Here is a 19,572-nt window from a genome sequence, read left to right as displayed (position 1 = left end):
CGCCCGTGATCCGGCGGCTCCTCCCCCCTTCTTCTCCGTTCTTGGCCTCATGCGTAATGGAGTTTTGGTGGTGTGATGCCAACAAAACAGCCCAATGCAACGGCAGCGAACGCCGCCTAACTTGCACTTTAAAGAGATGATTGGGGAAGTCGAAGGGGGCCTATCTTATTTGATTGATGCAACGTAGAGTCAACTATTGGAAACACAGCCTTACCTGGAACACACAATAATGAAATAACTACGAAGAGGGCCGATGATTCGCTACGTGTTGCAATGTGGACTAACTAGGGGACGACCTTTGACCTTTACAAGAAATGGAGGTATTTACAAAAATAATTATTTACAAAGGGTATATTTACAACTATTTACAAGTGCAGGGTTCTCAAAACCCTAACAATATATTATATTAATATATTAATATAATATATATTAATATATATTAATATAATATATCAAGAATATATTAATATTGATAGATAAATGTGATATAATATAACAAGTATCATGAAACATTTACATTTTGTAGTCCATTGTATAATTTAAACAAACATAAATGCAAATTTCGCATGTGGAAAAAGTAAGTACACCCCTACATTTATCACCAACTCAAATACCTAAAATTAGAATCAGGTGCACCAGCTCAGGTGCAAAAGATGAGAACATCGTTCGAGAGGATCTTGGAGGAACCTGTCTTATTTAAACCTCAGACATTTAGTTTGGTTTGCTCTTTGTTGTTGAAGTGTGCGGCATCACTATGCCTAGATCAAAAGAGCTCTCTGAGGCCTTCAGAAAGAAGGTTGTAGATGCCTATGAGTCTGGGAAGGGATTTAAAAAGATCTCCAACAATTTGAAATCAATCATTCGACTGTCCGGAAGATCATCGACAAGTGGAGAAGATTCCAAACAACTGCCAACTTGTTCAGGCCAGGCCGCCCCAGCAAGTTCAGCCCGAGAGCAGACCGCAAGATGATGAAAGAAGTCTCTAAGAATAATGAGAACTAGCCGAAACCCGTGGAACATCCACGGAAGGGAGGATGTGGTGTATGGATAGAGTGTACCATTATGGATGGCATAGGGGATTTGCTTGTCCGAGTAAGAGTGAGGAAGAAAGATGAGAATGAAGAGTGCATATATGAACAACGTATTTATTGCAATCTACTTAAATGACAATGCTACGATATACTTTTGAAAAATGAATGGATTCATAATAGGAATCGGCATAGCACCACTCTGGGATTGTCCACTCAGTGGACGGCTTGCTGTCGCCTTCGCCTGTCCAATCAGCAGGATGGCTTGCTTCGCCTTCGCCTAGCAGACGCCTGTACGATGGCGTCGTAAGATGGCGTCATATCGGCAGTTAATCGGATGCTTTTGGGCCCCAACGTCAGCTAATTCAGATTTTTTTCGAGTATGGCTGTACGTGATAAACAAAGAGCACGGTTCGTAGATCGTAAATCCATTAGTGCCGTGGGCATCGGGTCACTGGGTGCGGCGTAAAAGGGATAACAAAGTCGAGTCCTTATGCTATTATTATATAGATAATGCTTGAGAACCCTAATAGGTGCTTGAGAATAATGTGAGGCCATCTGTTGGAAAGTTGAAGCTCAACAGAAGGTGGACCTTGCAACATGACAATGACCCGAAACATACCAGTAAATCCACCAATAGTCAGGGCCCTTTGGGATATTTTGGGGCCGTTTGGTTCAAATTCTTCCAAAAGCACCAAATTTGGCCCAGGTGTTGCCCATGCCATACTCTTTCGATTTTTGACGGGCGCCAAGACGGGCACCCCCCCCCCCCCGGGGGCCCCATATTGGCGAAATAGTAAATGGCTGCCACCCGGATTAGAGGAAAATCAGTCAAATAACCAAAACGGTTGGAATCATGTATGATACCACTTTTCAGGGGTTTTCCAGGTCGAGGAATCCAATTATGATGTTATTTTGATGATTTGAGGTCAAGGTCAACCCTCAAGGTCATCTTAAAGGTCATTTTGAGTCAAACATGTCGGTTTTTGAGTTTTTTGTCAAGAATTACACGAGGTTCACCATTTTATGTTTCTGGGTTGGGTAATCGAACTCTGACCTTATTTTTGACAATTAGAGGAAATATTTACATGTCTATTTCCTCATTTTCAGGCATATGCAGTTCATCAGTCTAATTACAAAGGTATGGAATTTTGATGTTTTATGAACTGTATGCCATATCCTTGTGTTTAATTTTTGTGCGATCATGATCCGGGTTCATGTATACATGATTGTATACATGTCATAAATATGACGTCATTGGTCATGTGACCTGGCGGCCATATTGGATTTTATGAAAACCTTAAAAATGGATCCCTGCCTTCATTTTTCGATCGATTCATTTTGATCTTTGACCACTTATAGTATGCCATGTGATTGGATGCATATCCTAATTATGATGTCATAGGTCAGGTGACATGGCGGGATGGACCGGTATGGTCCCCGGATCATACCGCCCTTGGCGCCTGTCAAAAATCGAAAGAGTATGGCATGGGCAACATCTGCGCCAAATTTGATGCTTTTGGAAGAATTTGAACCAAAATATGCCTAAGGGCCCTGACTACAAGGAATGGCTGAAAAGAAAGAAATGGAGGGTTCTGGAATGGCCAAGTCAAAGCCCGGATCTAAATCCCATCGAGATGTTGTGGGGGGATTTGATACGAGCTGTGCATGCAATAAACCCATCAAACATCGCACAGCTGAAAGAATTCTGCATGGGGGAGTGGGCAAAAATTTCTCCCAGTCGATGTCAGAGACTGGTAGACAGTTATAAGAAACGCCTACTTGAGGTTGTTTCTGCCAAAGGGGGCAATACCACCTATTAGAGCCAGGGGTGTACTTACTTTTTCCACATGCGAGATTTGCATTTATGTTTGTTTAAATTATACAATGGACTACAAATTGTAAATGTTTCATGATATTTGTTATATTATATCACATTTATCTTTCAATATTGTTGAAATGAAGATCAAATAGCTGTATGTTGAAATATGTTGAAAAAGTCAAAACTTTACATGGGGTGTACTTACTTTTTCACGTGACTGTATATATGTGACTGTATATACATATATATATATATATATATATATATATATACATATATATATATATATATATATATATATATATATATATATGTATGTATATATATATATATATATATATATATATATATATATATATATATATATATATATATATATATATATATATACAGACATGGCATTTAATATGGAATATTTTTTTTGTGGGGGTGAACTTACTTTTCAAGATGTCTTAGAACCAAAAGTTCATTGGAATTATGTTGAAATTATTCTAGATTTTGTTAATGTGACCTTTAAAAGAAAGAAAAACCACATTTGACATTTTGAAACAAATAAATTGATCCTTGAACGTGATGTAAACTGATATCGAACTCAATTCATGGACAGTACTGTGTTAAACTTCTGTACGTTTTCCAGAAGTATCTCTTTATTTTGCACATTAGCCCAATTTTTTTTTAACAAAAACAAAAGTTAAATTACGACTGGGATTACGGACAGTAAAATTACAGTTCAGTACTTCGTGTAACCCCCATGAGCATTCAGGAGAGCACGTACACGTTGAGGCATGCTGTTCACGAGATTTGCCAAGGTTTGGACAGGAATCGCTAGCCATGCAGTGACAACAGCCTGCTGCAATTCACGCACAGAGGTCGGCTGCTGGACCAAGTGGTCGATCTGAAGCGTTAATTCTGCCCACAAGTTCTCTATCGGATTCATATCCGGGGACATGGCAGGCCACTCCATATGCTCTACACCACGGTCAGCAAGAAAGTGTTGGATCATGCGAGCACGATGAGGCCATGCATTGTCATCTTGGAAGACAAAGTTTCCTCGAAAGGCTGCACAAGCAAATGGAAGCAATGTTTCTTCCAGAATGGCCCTGTGCTTGAACTGGTTCAGGTTTCCATTCAGAACAACCAGGTCAGTTTTGCCCCCTGCATGAAAAGCAGCCCAAACGGTCACCCCACCACCTCCAGCTTGGACTCTTGGCACGAAACAATCCTTGTTGTAGGCTTCATGCACTTGTCTGCGCACTCGGACGTGGCCAGCTTGATGATAGACCAGAAATCTAGACTCGTCACTGAAGATCACGTGATTCCAGTGTCCTGGCTGCCATTGACTGCTCTCTGGCCCACTGCAATCGGCGCTGGCGGTGTTGTCTGGTCAGGCGTGGAAGAATATATATGTACAGACTTGGCATTTGATATGGAATTATTTTTTTTTCTTGACTTGGTTTTACTTTCTGAACTCAGTATATCAATCTGGTGAGTTTATTTTACACTTCGGTGATGTCTTTGTTGAAAGAACCATGTCACTGATTGTCTTTCGCAGCAAGAAGTCAATAACAGGATTATATCACAGGTAGCGTGACAAAATGTAAGGACAGGTACATTTGACGATTGGCTTCACAATCGGGTATATAAGGGTTGTTGCGTTCTGTATTAGTGGAAAACAACTGCTGCACGTCTACAAAAGTTATTGCGGCTTCCTCTGGAGATGGCCCGTCAACTTGACAATGCTGTTTGTCATGGAGTGGTGGCTTTACGAAATTCTGGCATGAAACAGCGTGCTATTGCTCGGCAGTATGGCATCACTCAAGGTCAGGTGTCAAAGATCCTGAAACGAAATGCTCAGAGGGGTGTCCCTACTCCAATACCGAGGCCAGGACGTCCACGCAGAACCACAAGGAGAGATGATCGCCAGCTGCACCGGTTAGTCTGCAATGGCCGTACCAAGTCAGCTAATCGGCTTAGGGCTGAGTGGCAGCAACTGACAAATGTGCCTGTATCCAGAAGGCTAGTCAACCAACGACTGGTTCAAGCAGGCTATCGTGCCAGGCGTCCCCTGAGAAAGCCACGCCTGACCAGACAACACAGCCAGCGCCGATTGCAGTGGGCCAGAGAGCACCGTCAATGGCAGCCAGGACACTGGAATCACGTGACCTTCAGTGACGAGTCTAGATTTCTGGTCTATCGTCAAGATGGCCGCATCCGAGTGCGCAGACAAGTGCATGAAGCCCACAACGAAGATTGTATAGTGCCTAGAGTCCAAAGCTGGAGGTGGTGGGGTGACCGTTTCGGCTGCTTTTCATGCACGGGGCAAAACTGACGTGGTTGTTCTGAATGGAAACCTGAACCAGTTCAGGTACAGGGTCATTCTGGAAGAAACATTGCTTCCATTTGCTCGTGCAGCCTTTCGAGGAAACTTTGTCTTCCAAGATGACAATGCACGGCCTCATCGTGCTCGCATGATCCAACACTTTCTTGCTGACTGTGGTGTAGAGCATATGGAGTGGCCTGCCATGTCCCCGGATATGAATCCGATAGAGAACTTGTGGGCAGAATTAACGCGTCAAATCGACAACTTGGACCAGCAGCCGACCTCTGTGCGTGAATTGCAGCAGGCTATTGTCACTGCATGGCAAGCGATTCCTGTCCAAACCTTGGCAAATCTCGTGAAAAGCATGCCTCGACGTGTACGTGCTCTCCTGAATGCTCGTGGGGGTTACACGAAGTACTGAACTGTAATTTTACTGTCCGTAATCCCAGTCGTAATTTAGCTTTTGTTAAAAATTTTTTTGGCTAATGTGCAAAATAAAGAGATATTTCTGGAAAACGTACAGAAGTTTAACACAGTACTGTCCGTGAATTGAGTTCAATATCAGTTTACATCACTTTCAAGGATCAAATTATTTGCTTTGAAATGTCAAATGTGGTTTTTGTTATATTTAAAGGTCACATTAACAAAATCTAGAATAATTTCAACATAATTCCAATGAACTTTTGGTTCTAAGTCATCTTGAAAAGTAAGTTCACCCCCACAAAAAAAATATTCCATATTAAATGCCAAGTCTGTATATATATATATTGTTACAGATCGCGGTTTAGGATGTTAGTTACCGAGCGGTTTGGTATTTAACCGCGACCTAACAGGATCCCCGACTCACCCGATTCCACCCAAACGTTGGCCGGGTCGCACCACAGCTAGTCAATAGGGAAAAGACAAAGGCGACGAATGCAAAGAGGAAAAAAGGAATAAAACGAGAAGACGTACAGACGAGTAATGGGATTTATTATTTACACAAGCAAAACGGAGCAATCAAGGTTTATTTACAACACTTAAGACGCAGGTGACACAGTGCAAATACTAGCTTATAGTTATACAGACTTAACTTATTCCCAGGACAGAACAAACAAAGACACTGACTCACGCGGGGAATTGCAGAGTGGATTGCTGGAAGGAGGTGTGTGGCTGGAGGGGGGGGGGGGGCGGCACGGAGCTGGCTGGAGCTTGATCCCGCACGGGACGTCGGGCTGGACCTCGACGGCCGCTGATGCCCCCGGGCCTGTCGTGTGCGCGGGATCATGGGTCGGAGCTGCTTGGTGGAGCCGATGCGCTGGTGGGGGGGGGTCTGGCGTGACCGGTTCTCTCCTCCTCACGCGCTCTTGCTCTGATGACCCAGCTCTGTTTCGTCCCTCCTTGTCTCAACTCAAAGTGCATCTCCTCCGGGAACACCCCCGCCATGGGTTATATAGGCCCCGCCCCTCAACCTTTGCGAACCTCCCCCAAACGTTCTCTCCCCGCCCTCTCAAGCCAAACCCCTTGTTCATGGTTGGTCGAGTGGGGCTGGATCACTCCTCCCCTCTCTGACGAGGTGGGGACCCGCCTTTCTTCCCCAACCTTACCTCGTGGCCAATGGTGGTTTGAAGAAAACCAGCCAAAATGCGGAAGGCAATTGGAAGGGAGGTTTTGGGGAAATTGGAAGGGCCTACGCTTATTTTGTTTGATACAATGCAAAGTCAATCTAGTGGGAAAACACATACTTAGCCTACATGGAATAAGGAAATACACTATTTAAAAGATATATCGTGACCTGCGTGTATATTTCATGCAATTAACTAGGGCGCTGACTGCGACCATTATTTACATTAACAGGGTGTACCGTACCTTTTGTAACGTTCACATTGTAACGTTATCACATTCGTTACACTTCCTCCAAAATTGTTACACTTCTCAAAAACCGTTACACTTCTCAAATTCGTTACACACTTCTCAAAATCGTTACACACTTCTCAAAATCGTTACACTGCACCCCCCTTTCTTCAGGTCCGTCCTCGGGCCTATTAAACTTTAACTTAGTGTGACACGTAGGTGTAATTCCCTCTACAATTAACCTGACCCTGAGTGTGACAATTTTAAAACACAAATAAGTATGTCCCCCTATTGCATTGCATCCTGTCTAACAGACTCAAGCCCACAGCTAACCGAATTACGGAATTATTCTCAACCTATACATTTACGGTGGGGAGCATTATTTACAATGACGTGATTTCTTATTTACAACGCAACCCAGGACCTGTGTTTTTTTTTTTTGTTTTTTTTTAGGGAACAAGAGAAAGAAATTCCTGTTGGGAGGGAGGAGACAGCACGCATTGCATCGATGCACCAGTACCAATACCATCAAAGCACCCAAAAGCACCAAACACCACAAAGCACCACAAAGCACCCAAAAGCACCATCCAGTGCGCAGTCACCATGGCTCATAATAAACACAACAAAACAACTGGTGGTGGTCTTCTCTTTCTCTGCTGGGCCGATGTTCTTCCCGACGTCTTCTGGCTTCATGCGGCCTAGTTGGAAATAATAAAAAGCACAACTTGTGTCCATTTTTATTTAGGGCCTCAGGGGCCAACTAAGGGTGGTCCACCTGTTTGGCATAGGTGCCACCTTACCGAGGTCCGCAAGCAAGATTCCCTGGCCACTATGGCCGGTCTCCAACAGAGGTGCCCTGCCCCAGAACCTGGGGTCCATCAAGTGGTACTTGGCCGCAGAACAGCGGTCCATAAAGTGGTACATCAACGCAATGCATGCTGGTTCTGGGAATCTCGGGCGCACAATGGCCACCTCACGCACGCTCCCATCGGCGCCCAATGGCGCACAGGTCATGTGGGAGACAAAAGAAAGACAATTGAGCGAGGGGTAAGGTCACAAGGGTAATAATAATAATAATAATTCATTTATTTTGTATAGCGCTTTTCCAGAAGCCCAAAGGCGCTTTGACAGAGTGGAAAACATAATGCATAACAATACATGAAAACAACAATTGCAAAAAGACAAGAATCAAGAAAACAAACAGCAGCGATATACGGCATATATATAAGACAAGAATCAAAAAGACAAGACAAGAATCAATAGGGAAATATTTAAAGCAAAAGGAGGGAGAAGGAGAAGAGATAGTCAGGGGTTAAATGCTGTGGGTTGAATGTTGAATGCAGCGTTGAACAGGTGGGTCTTTAGTGATGTTTTGAATGTGGTGAGTGAGGAGGAGTCTCTGATGGTGTGAGGTAGTGAGTTCCAGAGGGTGGGAGCAGCGATGGAGAAGGCCCTGTCCCCCCAGGATCTGAATTTGGTCCGGATGGAGGGGGTCAGGAGGTTGGTACCAGCAGAGCGGAGGTTGCGGGTGGGAGTGTGTCTGGAGAGGAGGTCAGCCAGGTAGGATGGGGCCAGGTTATGGAGGGCTTTGTATGTCAAGAGGAGGATTTTGTACTGGATTCTCTGGGGGATGGGGAGCCAGTGAAGCTTGTAAAGGACGGGGGTGATGTGGTCACGGGTCCGGGAATGAGTGAGTAGACGGGCAGCGGAGTTCTGAATGTATTGGAGTTTATTGGTGATTTTTGAGGGTGAACCATAGAGGAGGCTATTGCAGTAGTCCAGACGGGAGGTGATGAAGGCGTGGATGAGGGTTTCTGCAGCCGTGGAGGAGAGGGATGAGTGGAGACGGGCAATGTTTTTCAGGTGAAAGAAGGCTGACTTTGTGATCTGTTTAGTGTATTTGTCGAAGGAAAGGGTTTGGTCAAAGATGACGCCAAGATTCCGGATGTGAGGGGAGGTGGATACTGGGATACCGTCGATGTTGAGGGCAAAGTTATGGGTGGATTTTGTGAGCGTTTTTGGGCCAATGATGATTATTTCAGATTTATCACAGTTAAGCTTGAGGAAGTTGATTTGAAGCCAGGATTTTATTTCAGTGATGCAGTTTGTCAGGATAGAGTGGGTGTCGGTGGAGACGGACTTGGTGGAGATGAAAAGCTGGATGTCATCGGCGAAGCAGTGGAATTGGAGACCATGACGGCGGATTAAGTGACCGAGCGGGGACAGGTAAAGGATGAAGAGGAGGGGGCCAAGAACTGAACCTTGGGGGACACCTTGGGGGAGGGGAGCAGTGGGGGATTTGCAGTTATTGATGGAGATGAACTGGCATCTGTCAGAGAGGTATGATTTAATCCAAGAGAGGGCAGTGCCGGTGACGTTAAAGGTGGATTCAAGTCGGGTGAGGAGGATAGTGTGATCGATGGTGTCAAAGGCAGCGCTGAGGTCGAGGAGGACGAGAATGTTGAGGTTGCCAGCGTCAGAGGAGAGGAGAAGGTCGTTGGTGATTTTGAGGAGAGCAGTTTCAGTACTGTGGTTGGAGCGGAATCCGGATTGGAATGTTTCATACAAGTTATTGGCAGAGAGATGATGTTTGAGTTGAGTGGCTACAGCGCGTTCCAAAACTTTTGACAGAAAGGGTAGGTTGGAGATGGGTCTGAAGTTGTTTAGGGTGTCAGGGTTTAGACCAGGTTTTTTTAGAATGGGGGTAACAGCAGCAATTTTGAGGGAAGGTGGGACGATGCCTGTAGACAGGGAGGAGTTTATTGTTGCAATGATAAGTGGAGAGAGAGCAGGGAGGGAGGCTTTGACAAAGCTGGAGGGGATGGGGTCAAGAGTGCAGGTGGCAGTTTTCATTCCTATGAGGAGTTCAGAGAGGTCAGTAGGAGAGATTGGGGAGAACCGAGACAGGGGATGGCAGGACAAGGGGGGGCAGGTGGTTGGAGGGGGAGCGGGTGCGGCGGTGGTCAAGCTGTTGTAGATGTTGTCAATTTTGCGTTGGAAGAAAGAGAGGAAGGAGATGCAGTTGTCTACTGTGAATGACTGGGTGGTGGTGTTCAGGGGGCGGAGGAGTTTGTTTATTGTCGAGAAGAGTGCTTTTGGGTTTCCGGAGCCAGAGTGGATAATTTGAGAGTAGTAGGCAGAGCGGGCGCGGGAGAGGGCATCTTTGTAGTGTTGTATGTGGTCCTTGTAGGCTTGGGAGTGAACTGTGAGACCCGTTTTATTGCGGAGTCTTTCAAGTTGGCGAGCACGAGTTTTCATCAGGTGGAGTTCAGGGGTAAACCAGGGAGCAGAATGGGTGAAAGAAACTGTTTTGGTTTTTACAGGCGCAAGCTGGTCAAGGCAGGAGGAGAGAGTGTGGTTGTAGTAGTCAGTGAGGTCGGAAGGGGTGTGGAGGTCAATGAAGGGAGAAGTGGACATTTTTTCAGAGAGGGTGGATGAGAATGAGGTAGGTGAAAGAGCGTTTAGCTTACGGAAGTTGATTGTGCGATAATGCCTTGGTGTTGGGGCGGGGATGTTGATGGTCAGAGTGATGGCTAAGTGGTCAGAGAGGGTGAGGTCGGAGCCATAGAGATGGTGCAAATTTAATCCAGTGGAGCAGACAAGGTCCAAAATGTGACCACGGATATGGGTAGGAAAGTCGACATGTTGAGTGAGGTTAAAGCAGGTGAGTAAATCAGTGAAGTCAGTGGTTATTGTGGAGTCAGTGGAGTCCATGTGGATATTGAAATCACCAAGGAGGAGGATTGAGGGGGAGAGGGAACATAGCTGGGTCAGAAAGTAGGAGAAGTCAGACAGGAATGATGGGTGTGGTTTGGGAGGGCGGTAGACGACAGCCATGACTGACTGCGTGTGACCAGAGAGTTTTAAAGCCAGGTGTTCAAATGATGGAGCAGATGAGATGGAGATGAGGTTGGTCTTGATGTCTTGACGGTGGATAACGGCAATTCCACCACCTCGGCCCTCCGAGCGTGGTTTATTGACGTAGGAATATCCATTGGGTGTGGTGAGGTTGAGTGTGTAGTAGTCCAGAGGTTGTTGCCAGGTTTCGGTGAGACAGAGAAAGTCCAGTTTGTTATCCAGGATGTATTCGTTCAGGATGAGGCATTTATTGTTGAGGGACCGGGTGTTGAACAGGGTGAGCTTGATGTTGTTTTGAACAGCAGGGATGAATTCAGGTGATTTAGCCAGGGTTCGTAGGCAAGAGGTGCGATCGTGTGGGTTGCTGTGACCAGGTGCGCTGGGACGAAGAGTGAGAGTGCGCTGAGCCGACCAGAGGACGGGGATGGAGTGACCTGATTGCAAATAAACAAACTTGCGACCGGAGCCACGGTGAATGTACCTGGGTCGTCGGAGGAGTCCATTTGATTTGATGGCAGAGATGCATGATGGGGTGGAGCGGGTATTGAGCAGAAGAAGCCTTGCGGCGGAGTACTTCAGAGCCATGCCAGGCAGGAGCGAAGGGACGAGTACGAGGCCAAGGTCGAGGAGGCAAAGCGGCAAACGCAGCGGCAAACGCAGCGGCAAACGCAGCGGCAAACGACTGCAGCCGCTAATCAAGACCACAGCGGCAAACAAGGCCACAAGGCCACCGGCAAACAAGGCCACGGCCACAATCAACGGGAGCGGGCCTTTCGAATTCCGTATTCCGTACCATCAAAAGCAGATTCCGTTATCCAGCCGGAGAACACGCGGCACGTGCGGGTGTGAAAAGGCAGGACAGGTGTGAGATGTCAGGTCAGAAAGGTAGAAGCAGACCCTGTACATCCATCCAGTCGGAGAAGCGGCGAATATGCAACGCCAGCGTCCTCTCGCAACCGAACCCCCGTCAATACACGTCACGGTACACGTCAATAAGGCAATGCAAGGTGAAATGCGTACGGAGGCCGAAGTGAGAAAGCTCGTCCCTACCGTACGTCACCCCCCTGTCACCTACCCTACCCTTGTTCTCACCCCATATGTACAAAAAATCTACACATTTACAAATTCGTCACTACTGTCACGTCTTCCCCATATTTCCCCTATACCAAATTCGTCTCCACAATCCCTTTACTTCAAAATTTGCCATCACCAATTCATCATCAATCCTCATAAGGAGGGAGAGATGGAATTACGCACAATGTCACACCCACGTCATGATGCGTCTCACAATCCAAACATTTGCATCATAAAAAATAATCAAAACATGGCATGGTGTGGAGTACCTGTCACCTCAGGTGAGTGGATGCAGATGGTGCGAGGAGATCCTTCATCCTAACTATCCTCTAAATGACTTTAACACACTTTACACTACCCGGGGTCTTTCCCTGCCAATCCATTGGCCAACTTACACTATGGGTTCTAATAACCAATTCCCATTGGCCAAACTGTGGTGCTCCTCAATTTGGGGTCTCACTCCCCCGATTCATCTCCCGGTGCTCTAGCACAATTTCTGGGCTGCGACGTGTACCTCTCCCAACAGGTCTACCCACCTGCACACCTCCACCACTGTAGTTGCCACCCGAGCTTACCTAGCTCCTCACCCTAACCTAACTACCTGGGGACAGCCCCTCTCCTGGCTCTGTCACCCCATGGTGCCCTCTGGCACTGGGCTACCCGGGTCCGTCCTCCGGATCCTCGGGCCCCATTCACAACAACTACTACCGGCTCCCAGAGCCCACCTGCGGCCTCACCTGGCCGACATCCTCACAGTGGTGGAGTGCCCAAACCAACTACTCACACTAACAGGCTACACGCCCAGCCATTTCCACAACACCAACGCACCCATCCACATACCATTCTGTCACCCGCACCACAGATGCCAATATCCAACCACAATTTACCTGTACCCTCTACCTAACACTTACACTACCCGCCCCGGGTATCCGTGATGGGGGTCCACTCTTCCCCCATTCACACCTTCGCACCATCCACTCCACTCCACAATTTCCACCATTCTCACTCCACGACCATCCATTCCACTACTCCATACCATTTATTCCATACAACCATTTATTCCACACACCTGTCCTCCATTCACCTGTCGTTGCACACCTGTGCAATCATACCTGGTGCCACCTGCACCCTCCTTTCTTCCTGGACCATTTGGTCAGCACAACACGCAATCACCACTACTCCCTCATACACTGCTCCATTCACCTGTTCAGTTGCACACCTGTGCAATCACACCTGTTCCATTCTCACCTGTTCAATCCTCACACACACGGCATCATCTCAGCTAACTACTCCCCTCTGAAACTTGCGCTTCCCAGTCGTCCTTTTAAACTATTGCGCTCCCACGTCATTATAATCCACACTAATCTACCTGCGTCCCCACTACAGGTATCAGTCACTAACTAACTTAACGTCACCTAATGTCATCTTCGCTAGATCCCTACAATATAACCTAACCCACCCGGGCTAGTTTTCACTGCCATACACCCCATAAGCTATTGCGCATTTGCCCCACGTCTGTGAGGGATGACAGCGTTGCCCTCCCACCACCGCGGGGCATCTCACTACCATCCCCCCAGTCCTCTGACGCTACGAGCCCCCGTCGCAAGAGGTACTGGGCCCTGCCTCGGCATCTAGAGCCGAGGCGATCCATGAGGGCGCCTGCTCGCCGGCATAGGGTCTTATCCGGTCGGCATGGACGATCCGAGGGGGGGTCCGTGGCCCCATTTTGATCTTAATGACCACGTCACAGATTTGCGACAGGACGACTCCCGGGCCTTGCCAGGGGGAGGTGAGTTTTGGGCACCTTCCCTTCCGCCTCCGGGGATTAAAGAACCAAATCTTCATCCCCGGAGCGTATTGACTCCCCTGGCTCCGGTCGTCATACCTGCGCTTCATCTTGGCCCCCGCCAGCTGGAGCTGGCGGCGGGCGAAGGCATGGACCCGCTCCATGCCTTCCTCCAGGTGACGTGCGTAACCCTCCCTCGGCGGTGTGTCCGTGGTGTCTGGCACGGGACCGCATAGCAAGTCGGCGGGAGCCCGTAACTCCCGCCCATACATAAGCAACGCTGGACTGCATGCGGTGGCCCCGTGCTGGCTAGTTCGGTAGGCCATCAACAGGTACGGGAGATGTTCGTCCCAGTCATCCTGACGGGTGGTGGTGAACAATGCCAGTTGTTGGATCAATGTTCGATTGAACCTTTCCACCATCCCGTCAGATTGTGGCCGCAAGGGCGTGGTCCTGGTTTTTCGAATTGACAGGAGTCTGCACACATCTTTTAACAATTGGCTTTCAAAATTTCGACCCTGATCGGTGTGCAGCTCCTGTGGAATCCCGTGCCGACATACAAATCCTTCTACGAAGGCCTGTGCTACCACCCCTGCTTCTTGGTTTGGGAGGGCATAGGCCTCCGGCCACTTGGTGAAATAGTCCATTACAACGAGGATATACTTATTACCTTGGCGGGTGCGGGGCAGCGGTCCTAGAATATCCATAGCCACCCGCTCAAGGGGGGCCCCCACCTGATGTAATTGAAGGGGGGCCCTCATCCTCCGTGCTGGTCCCTTTTTGGCAGAACAGGCGTCGCATCTCCGACACCAGTCCTGTATGTCGCGCCCCATATTCACCCAATAGAACCTCCGGCGGACCCGAGATATTGTCTTTGTCCTGCCCAAATGGCCGCCGGAGCGGGTACCATGCACCTGTTGCAATATGACGTTCTTGAATTTGTCAGGGACTATCACCAGCCAGGAAGTTCTATCAGAGGGAACCTCCACCCATTTGCGATACAAGATGTTACCTTTCAATTCCAGGGTCTGCCACTGAGCCCAATACGCCTTTGTTTGCGCCCCGAGGGGGGTGACCTCTTCCCCCTTTGGTCTTTGCCCCAATTTGACCCATTGGAACACCGGCCCCAGAACAGGATCCTCCTGCTGGGCCGTGCTCCAAGCCAACTCTCCAAATTCCTCGTCCGCGGTTAGTGGCAAAATTGGCCCTCTCACCCGGGTTGCCCGGACGACGAGAATCGGGGCGGAATCGCCCAATTGCTCTCTCTCCTCGTGTCTCGCACAAAATTTACAGTTTTCGCCCAGACAAGGACGCCGAGAGAGTGCGTCCGCATTACCATGGGCCTTCCCGGCCCTATGGGCCACATCAAAATCGTACTGCTGCAACTTTTCCAACCACCTTGCAATTTGGCCCTCCGGTTCCTTGAACCGAAGGAGCCATTGCAAGGAGGAATGGTCAGTTCTAACCAAAAATTTCCGCCCGTACAGGTACGGGTGGAAATGGTTCATGGCAGCCAGCATGGCCAATAACTCTTTGCGAGTGACGCAATAATTTCGCTCGGGCCTACTTAAGGCCCGACTATAGTAACCAATCACTCTCTCCACGCCCTCCTGTGTCTGAGACAAAACTGCGCCCAATCATTCCTGGCTCGCATCCGTGTCCAGGGTAAATGTCCCGTCACTAGTGGGGTAAGCTAGAAGGGGTGCGGATGTTAGACACCCCTTCAATTTTTGGAAGGCCTCGTGGCACTCCCGTGTCCAATTAAATCGCGTCCCCTTCTCCGTAAGCCGGTGGAGGGGACGGGCCAACTCCGCAAATTTCGCCACAAAGCGCCGGTAGTAGGAGCAGAGTCCCAAAAATCCCCGCACCTCCTTGATGGTACGTGGTGCGGGCCACTCCTCTACCGCTTTAATTTTGTCTGGGTCCGTTTTTACCCCCTCGCGGCGGATCACGTGACCTAGATAGGCCACCTCTCTTGCAAACAAAGTGCACTTACTCGGGTTCAGCTTCAACCCTGCCTGTCTGAGGCACCCGAACACCTGGTCCAAATTAGCTACTGCCTGGGGGAACGTTTTGGCATGTACTAGGACGTCATCCAGGTACACCAGGCATGATTGCCATGGCATGCCGCCTAGTACATGCTCCATCAATCTTTCAAAGGTGGCGGGGGCGTTACACAAACCAAACGGCATCACAGTAAACTGATACAGTCCCTTACCTGTGGAAAATGCCGTTTTCTCCTTCCCTGCCCTATCCATTTCCACCTGCCAATACCCACTCTTGAGGTCCAAAGTCGAGAACCAATTTGAGCCCGCAACGGCATCGAGGGTATCGTCAATTCTTGGCAGGGGATACGAGTCCTTGAGTGTCACGTTGTTCAGCTGGCGATAGTCCACGCAGAACCGCGTGGTCCCATCCTTCTTTTTGACCAGCACAACAGGTGACATCCAAGGACTTCCCGAGGGCTCGATCACACCTGCGTCAAGCATTTTTTCAACCTGCTCGTCAGCTTCCGCCCTCTTGCTCCAAGGGAGCCGTCGGGCGGCCTGACGAATAGGCCGGGCCTCACCGGTGTGGATCTGATGTTTCACCAGGCCCGTACGTCCAATATCCTCGGTGGACAGGGAGAAGAGGTCCAAATGGGACCCAACCAGTTTGTGTAAGGCCTCCCTCTGGGTACCTCCCAACTCTACACTACTACGATTTACCATCTCGCAAATGGGATCGGGCCAATTCCTACTACTTATTGAAGGCTCCCCCTGGGGCCGGCTCGGCTGGACGTTCTCGCCCCTCACTGACGCGACTTCTCTAACTGGGGTGCAGCCAGCTACCTTCGTGCCCCTTACTATAGTGCGTGGTTCTGTGCTACTATTAATTACTCGGACGGCCACCACCGGCCCGTCCGTTTTTACAAGGGTACGGCCCACGATTAAACCCGGTATGGATAGCGCTGCCACCGGTTCGACCAGGCCGCAGGATTCCTGCCATGTCGGGCGAGCTGACCATCGGGCCGGCACGATGGCCTCGGCCCCCGGAGGGATGGTCACGGCCTCAGGAGCCTCCAGCTCCACCCTCTCGGCCGTGCTCACCCCCTCCAATGGTAGCTCTTCCACTCCCCATCGCAGGATCCCCCGACTCAAGTCGATTTTACAACCGCTGGCAGTCAACAAATCCAACCCTATTAAGCACGGGTCGCACACCTCCGCCACCCAAACCTCTATCTCTTCCTTTACCGATCCCAACTTGAGGGTCACAAAACCACGCCCTATGATCGGAGCCGTTGCCCCGGTAGCCAACTGCAAACTATGATTTTCCAGACGCTGGATTTTACCCCAGCCGTCTGCACTCGAATTAAGGACCACGGGGCTGATGATCGTGGCGCTGGCTCCCGTGTCCACCACGGCGTCTACCCCCACGCCGGCAATTTTGCACCGAATTGTCAAACTACCCGTCCCAATTCGGCCACAATAAATGACCTGTCGCGTCAACGAGGGCTTCTCCCCATCCCTACTGCCGAACACCGCCCTGCATGCCCGGCACGCTCTAGTTTCCCGGGTCCTGGCGGGGGGGTGTCTGAGGTCGGCTAGGCCGATCTATACGGGGCGGAGTTGAGGGCATCGGTTGGTGGGAAACGTCCCGGCGCGGAGCTCGACACTCCCATGCACGGTGACCCATCCGAGCACAATTATAGCACCTCACCTGGTAAGGTGCTTGCCTCCGGTATTCCAAATTCCCCCCCCCCTGTATGTCCGAATTGGGGTACTCTGTCGGGGACTACCGGGTGCCACCGCTGGGGCCGCCTGCCATGGTCCAGGTCCCGCCAGGCGCCGATCCACTAACCTCCGGACCATGCTTTCCAGGTCAGGGCCCCCGTCGGGGGCGGGCCCCCTTGGGGGGCCGCCCCCCATCACGGGCCCCATCTGACGCAACGCCACTGCGTGGCGCTCGCCTCCCCGGGTCAGGGGCCTCGCTGCTTCCCAACGGGCTGCAGCGTCGGCCGCCTGACTCATGGTTTGCGGGCGCCACATGGCGAGCTGTTGCCGGAGCTCCAGATCCGGAAGGGCCTGAATAAAGTGATCCAGCGCCAGGCTTTCCTGGGAACTCGCTGCCATGTCCGCGTGTGCAATCCCGACCGCGCGGCGAATATCGTGAGCAAGTTCCCCGATGGTCTCCTGGGGCTTGCGTTTTCGCTGCGCAAGTTGGGCTTTAACAAGCTCGCTTTGCTGCTCAATGCCGAACCGATTAATTAATGCCGCACGGAGAGCTGGCAGGGTGAGAGCACCCGGTGGTAAAGCCGTCAGCACCTCCGCCGCCGCACCGCGCAGTGCCCCCACCAGGTGTACTCCACCTTCGTCCGGATTCTAACCGTTGTCTTTACACACGTACTCAAACTGCGCCAGCTACGCCCTCAAATCACTCTTGCCGTCATACGGCGCGAGTGGGACCTTGTGGGCGCCCGAAGGTCGGACCCCGCGCGTCACTCCTTGCGGGATCAACGCGGGACCAACCCGTTCGGGCTCCCACAGTACGTTATTCCCGGGGGGCTCCCGCGCGTCCCCCGTCCCTCCAAACACTACTCCTCCTGGTGTCGATGCCTGGGTCGCCCCTCCGCAACCCGCTACCCACTCCATACCCCCACACCCTTGCTCACCAGCACCCCCCTCACTCCCCATAGCCAAACCTCCTTGCACACCTCCCCTGTCCATCCACTCCGGACCAGTCATACATCTTACCATTGGTCCCTCACGAACACCCGGGTCTACACCACCCCCCAAGCCGACTGAATCTCCCCTCACATCATATACATTGCCACTCACCTCCGTACTTCGTCGTCGCACCTCCTCTGCCACCTGCAAACTTTTTATTTGGTTAGTGAGCACCTCATCATGATTTGAACACAGACCTTGTACATATTCCATGACTTCCTCCTTTATCTCCCTTTTAGTTTCCCTCCGTCTCTTCTTAATTTCGCTCACCCCCTCTTCCACCTCCTCTAATTTTTCCTTTACCTCCTTCATCTCCCGGTGCGCCCCCTCTATTTCTTCCTCTAACGCCACCTTAACCGTTTCGATGTGCGTCCTCACCTCTCGGTCCTTCGTCTCCATCACTTCTGTCACCTCCTCCAACTTCTTCGTCAACCCCTCATGTACCATCTGACATTCCTTTTGTGTCGCTATTAATTCGTTTTTAATGTCCTTTTGTGTCGCTTTTAAACCCCCGATGATTGCAGTGTTCTTTTCCACTTGGTCCGCTAGTTCCCTTTGTCCGACTGTCAGCTGTTCTACTCCCTTCGTCAGATCTTCTATTCCCCCTTGTAACTTAGCCGTATTATTTCTCACCTCTTTCTCCATACGCCTCTCACCTCGCTTTACCTCCTCGCGCAGCCCCGAAACCTCCTCACTTACCCCTCGTCGTATTTCCTCCATCTCTTTTGTAGATGCCACCCTCATCTGTCCCAATTCATCCCTCTGAGCATCCAGTTTGGTTTCTACCCCGATTTTCACCTCCTCTATTTGCTCTCCCATTTGTTTGATTTCCCTGGCAGATTGTTCCCCTATTTCCCACAATTTGTCCTCCATCCTATTTTCTAACCCCATTAACCCATTTTTCACCCCCTCTAACTGATTCTCCTGGGCAGCCATTCTGTTTTCCACCCCCGTTAACCCATTCTTTACCTCTTTTATCCCGTTGTCTAACCCCTCAAAATTTTTGTCTACCTTCTCACCGGTACCCCTCGCTTCGTCCCTCATTACCCCCATTTGGTTTCCCATCCTGTTTTCCATCCCTTTGAAATTATCGTCTGTTTTTACCATAAAGGCCATCATCTGTTTCATAAACAGGTTCCAATTCA

The 19,572-nt window shown here is 49.7% G+C and overlaps 1 protein-coding gene across 5 annotated transcripts in view; it reads left to right on the top strand.

The window, feature by feature from the left end:
* LOC137430255 (beta-1,4 N-acetylgalactosaminyltransferase 1-like) overlaps window positions 1–19,572 on the top strand; it is a 123,355-nt gene that overhangs the window by 81,426 nt on the left and 22,357 nt on the right. Inside the window, exons 9-10 of one of the 5 annotated variants that reach the window (XM_078780466.1) lie at window positions 2,139–2,169; window positions 7,457–8,178. The exons of 2 other annotated variants lie outside the window; for them this stretch is intronic. In XM_078780466.1, the coding sequence (XP_078636592.1) occupies window positions 2,139–2,169; window positions 7,457–7,617 (192 nt within the window). In that variant the 3' untranslated portion in view covers window positions 7,618–8,178. Of the gene's footprint in view, window positions 1–2,138; window positions 2,170–7,456; window positions 8,179–19,572 lie in introns of those variants that run through there. 2 more of the 5 variants (XR_013623859.1, XM_078780464.1) reach the window with 2 other exon arrangements.

Source organism: Myxine glutinosa, chromosome 6 (assembly GCF_964187855.1).
Source record: "Myxine glutinosa chromosome 6, kmMyxGlut1.1, whole genome shotgun sequence".
Taxonomy (NCBI): domain Eukaryota; kingdom Metazoa; phylum Chordata; class Myxini; order Myxiniformes; family Myxinidae; genus Myxine; species Myxine glutinosa.
Note: the sequence above shows the minus strand (reverse complement) of the source record. Positions and strands in the feature narration are given on the sequence as shown.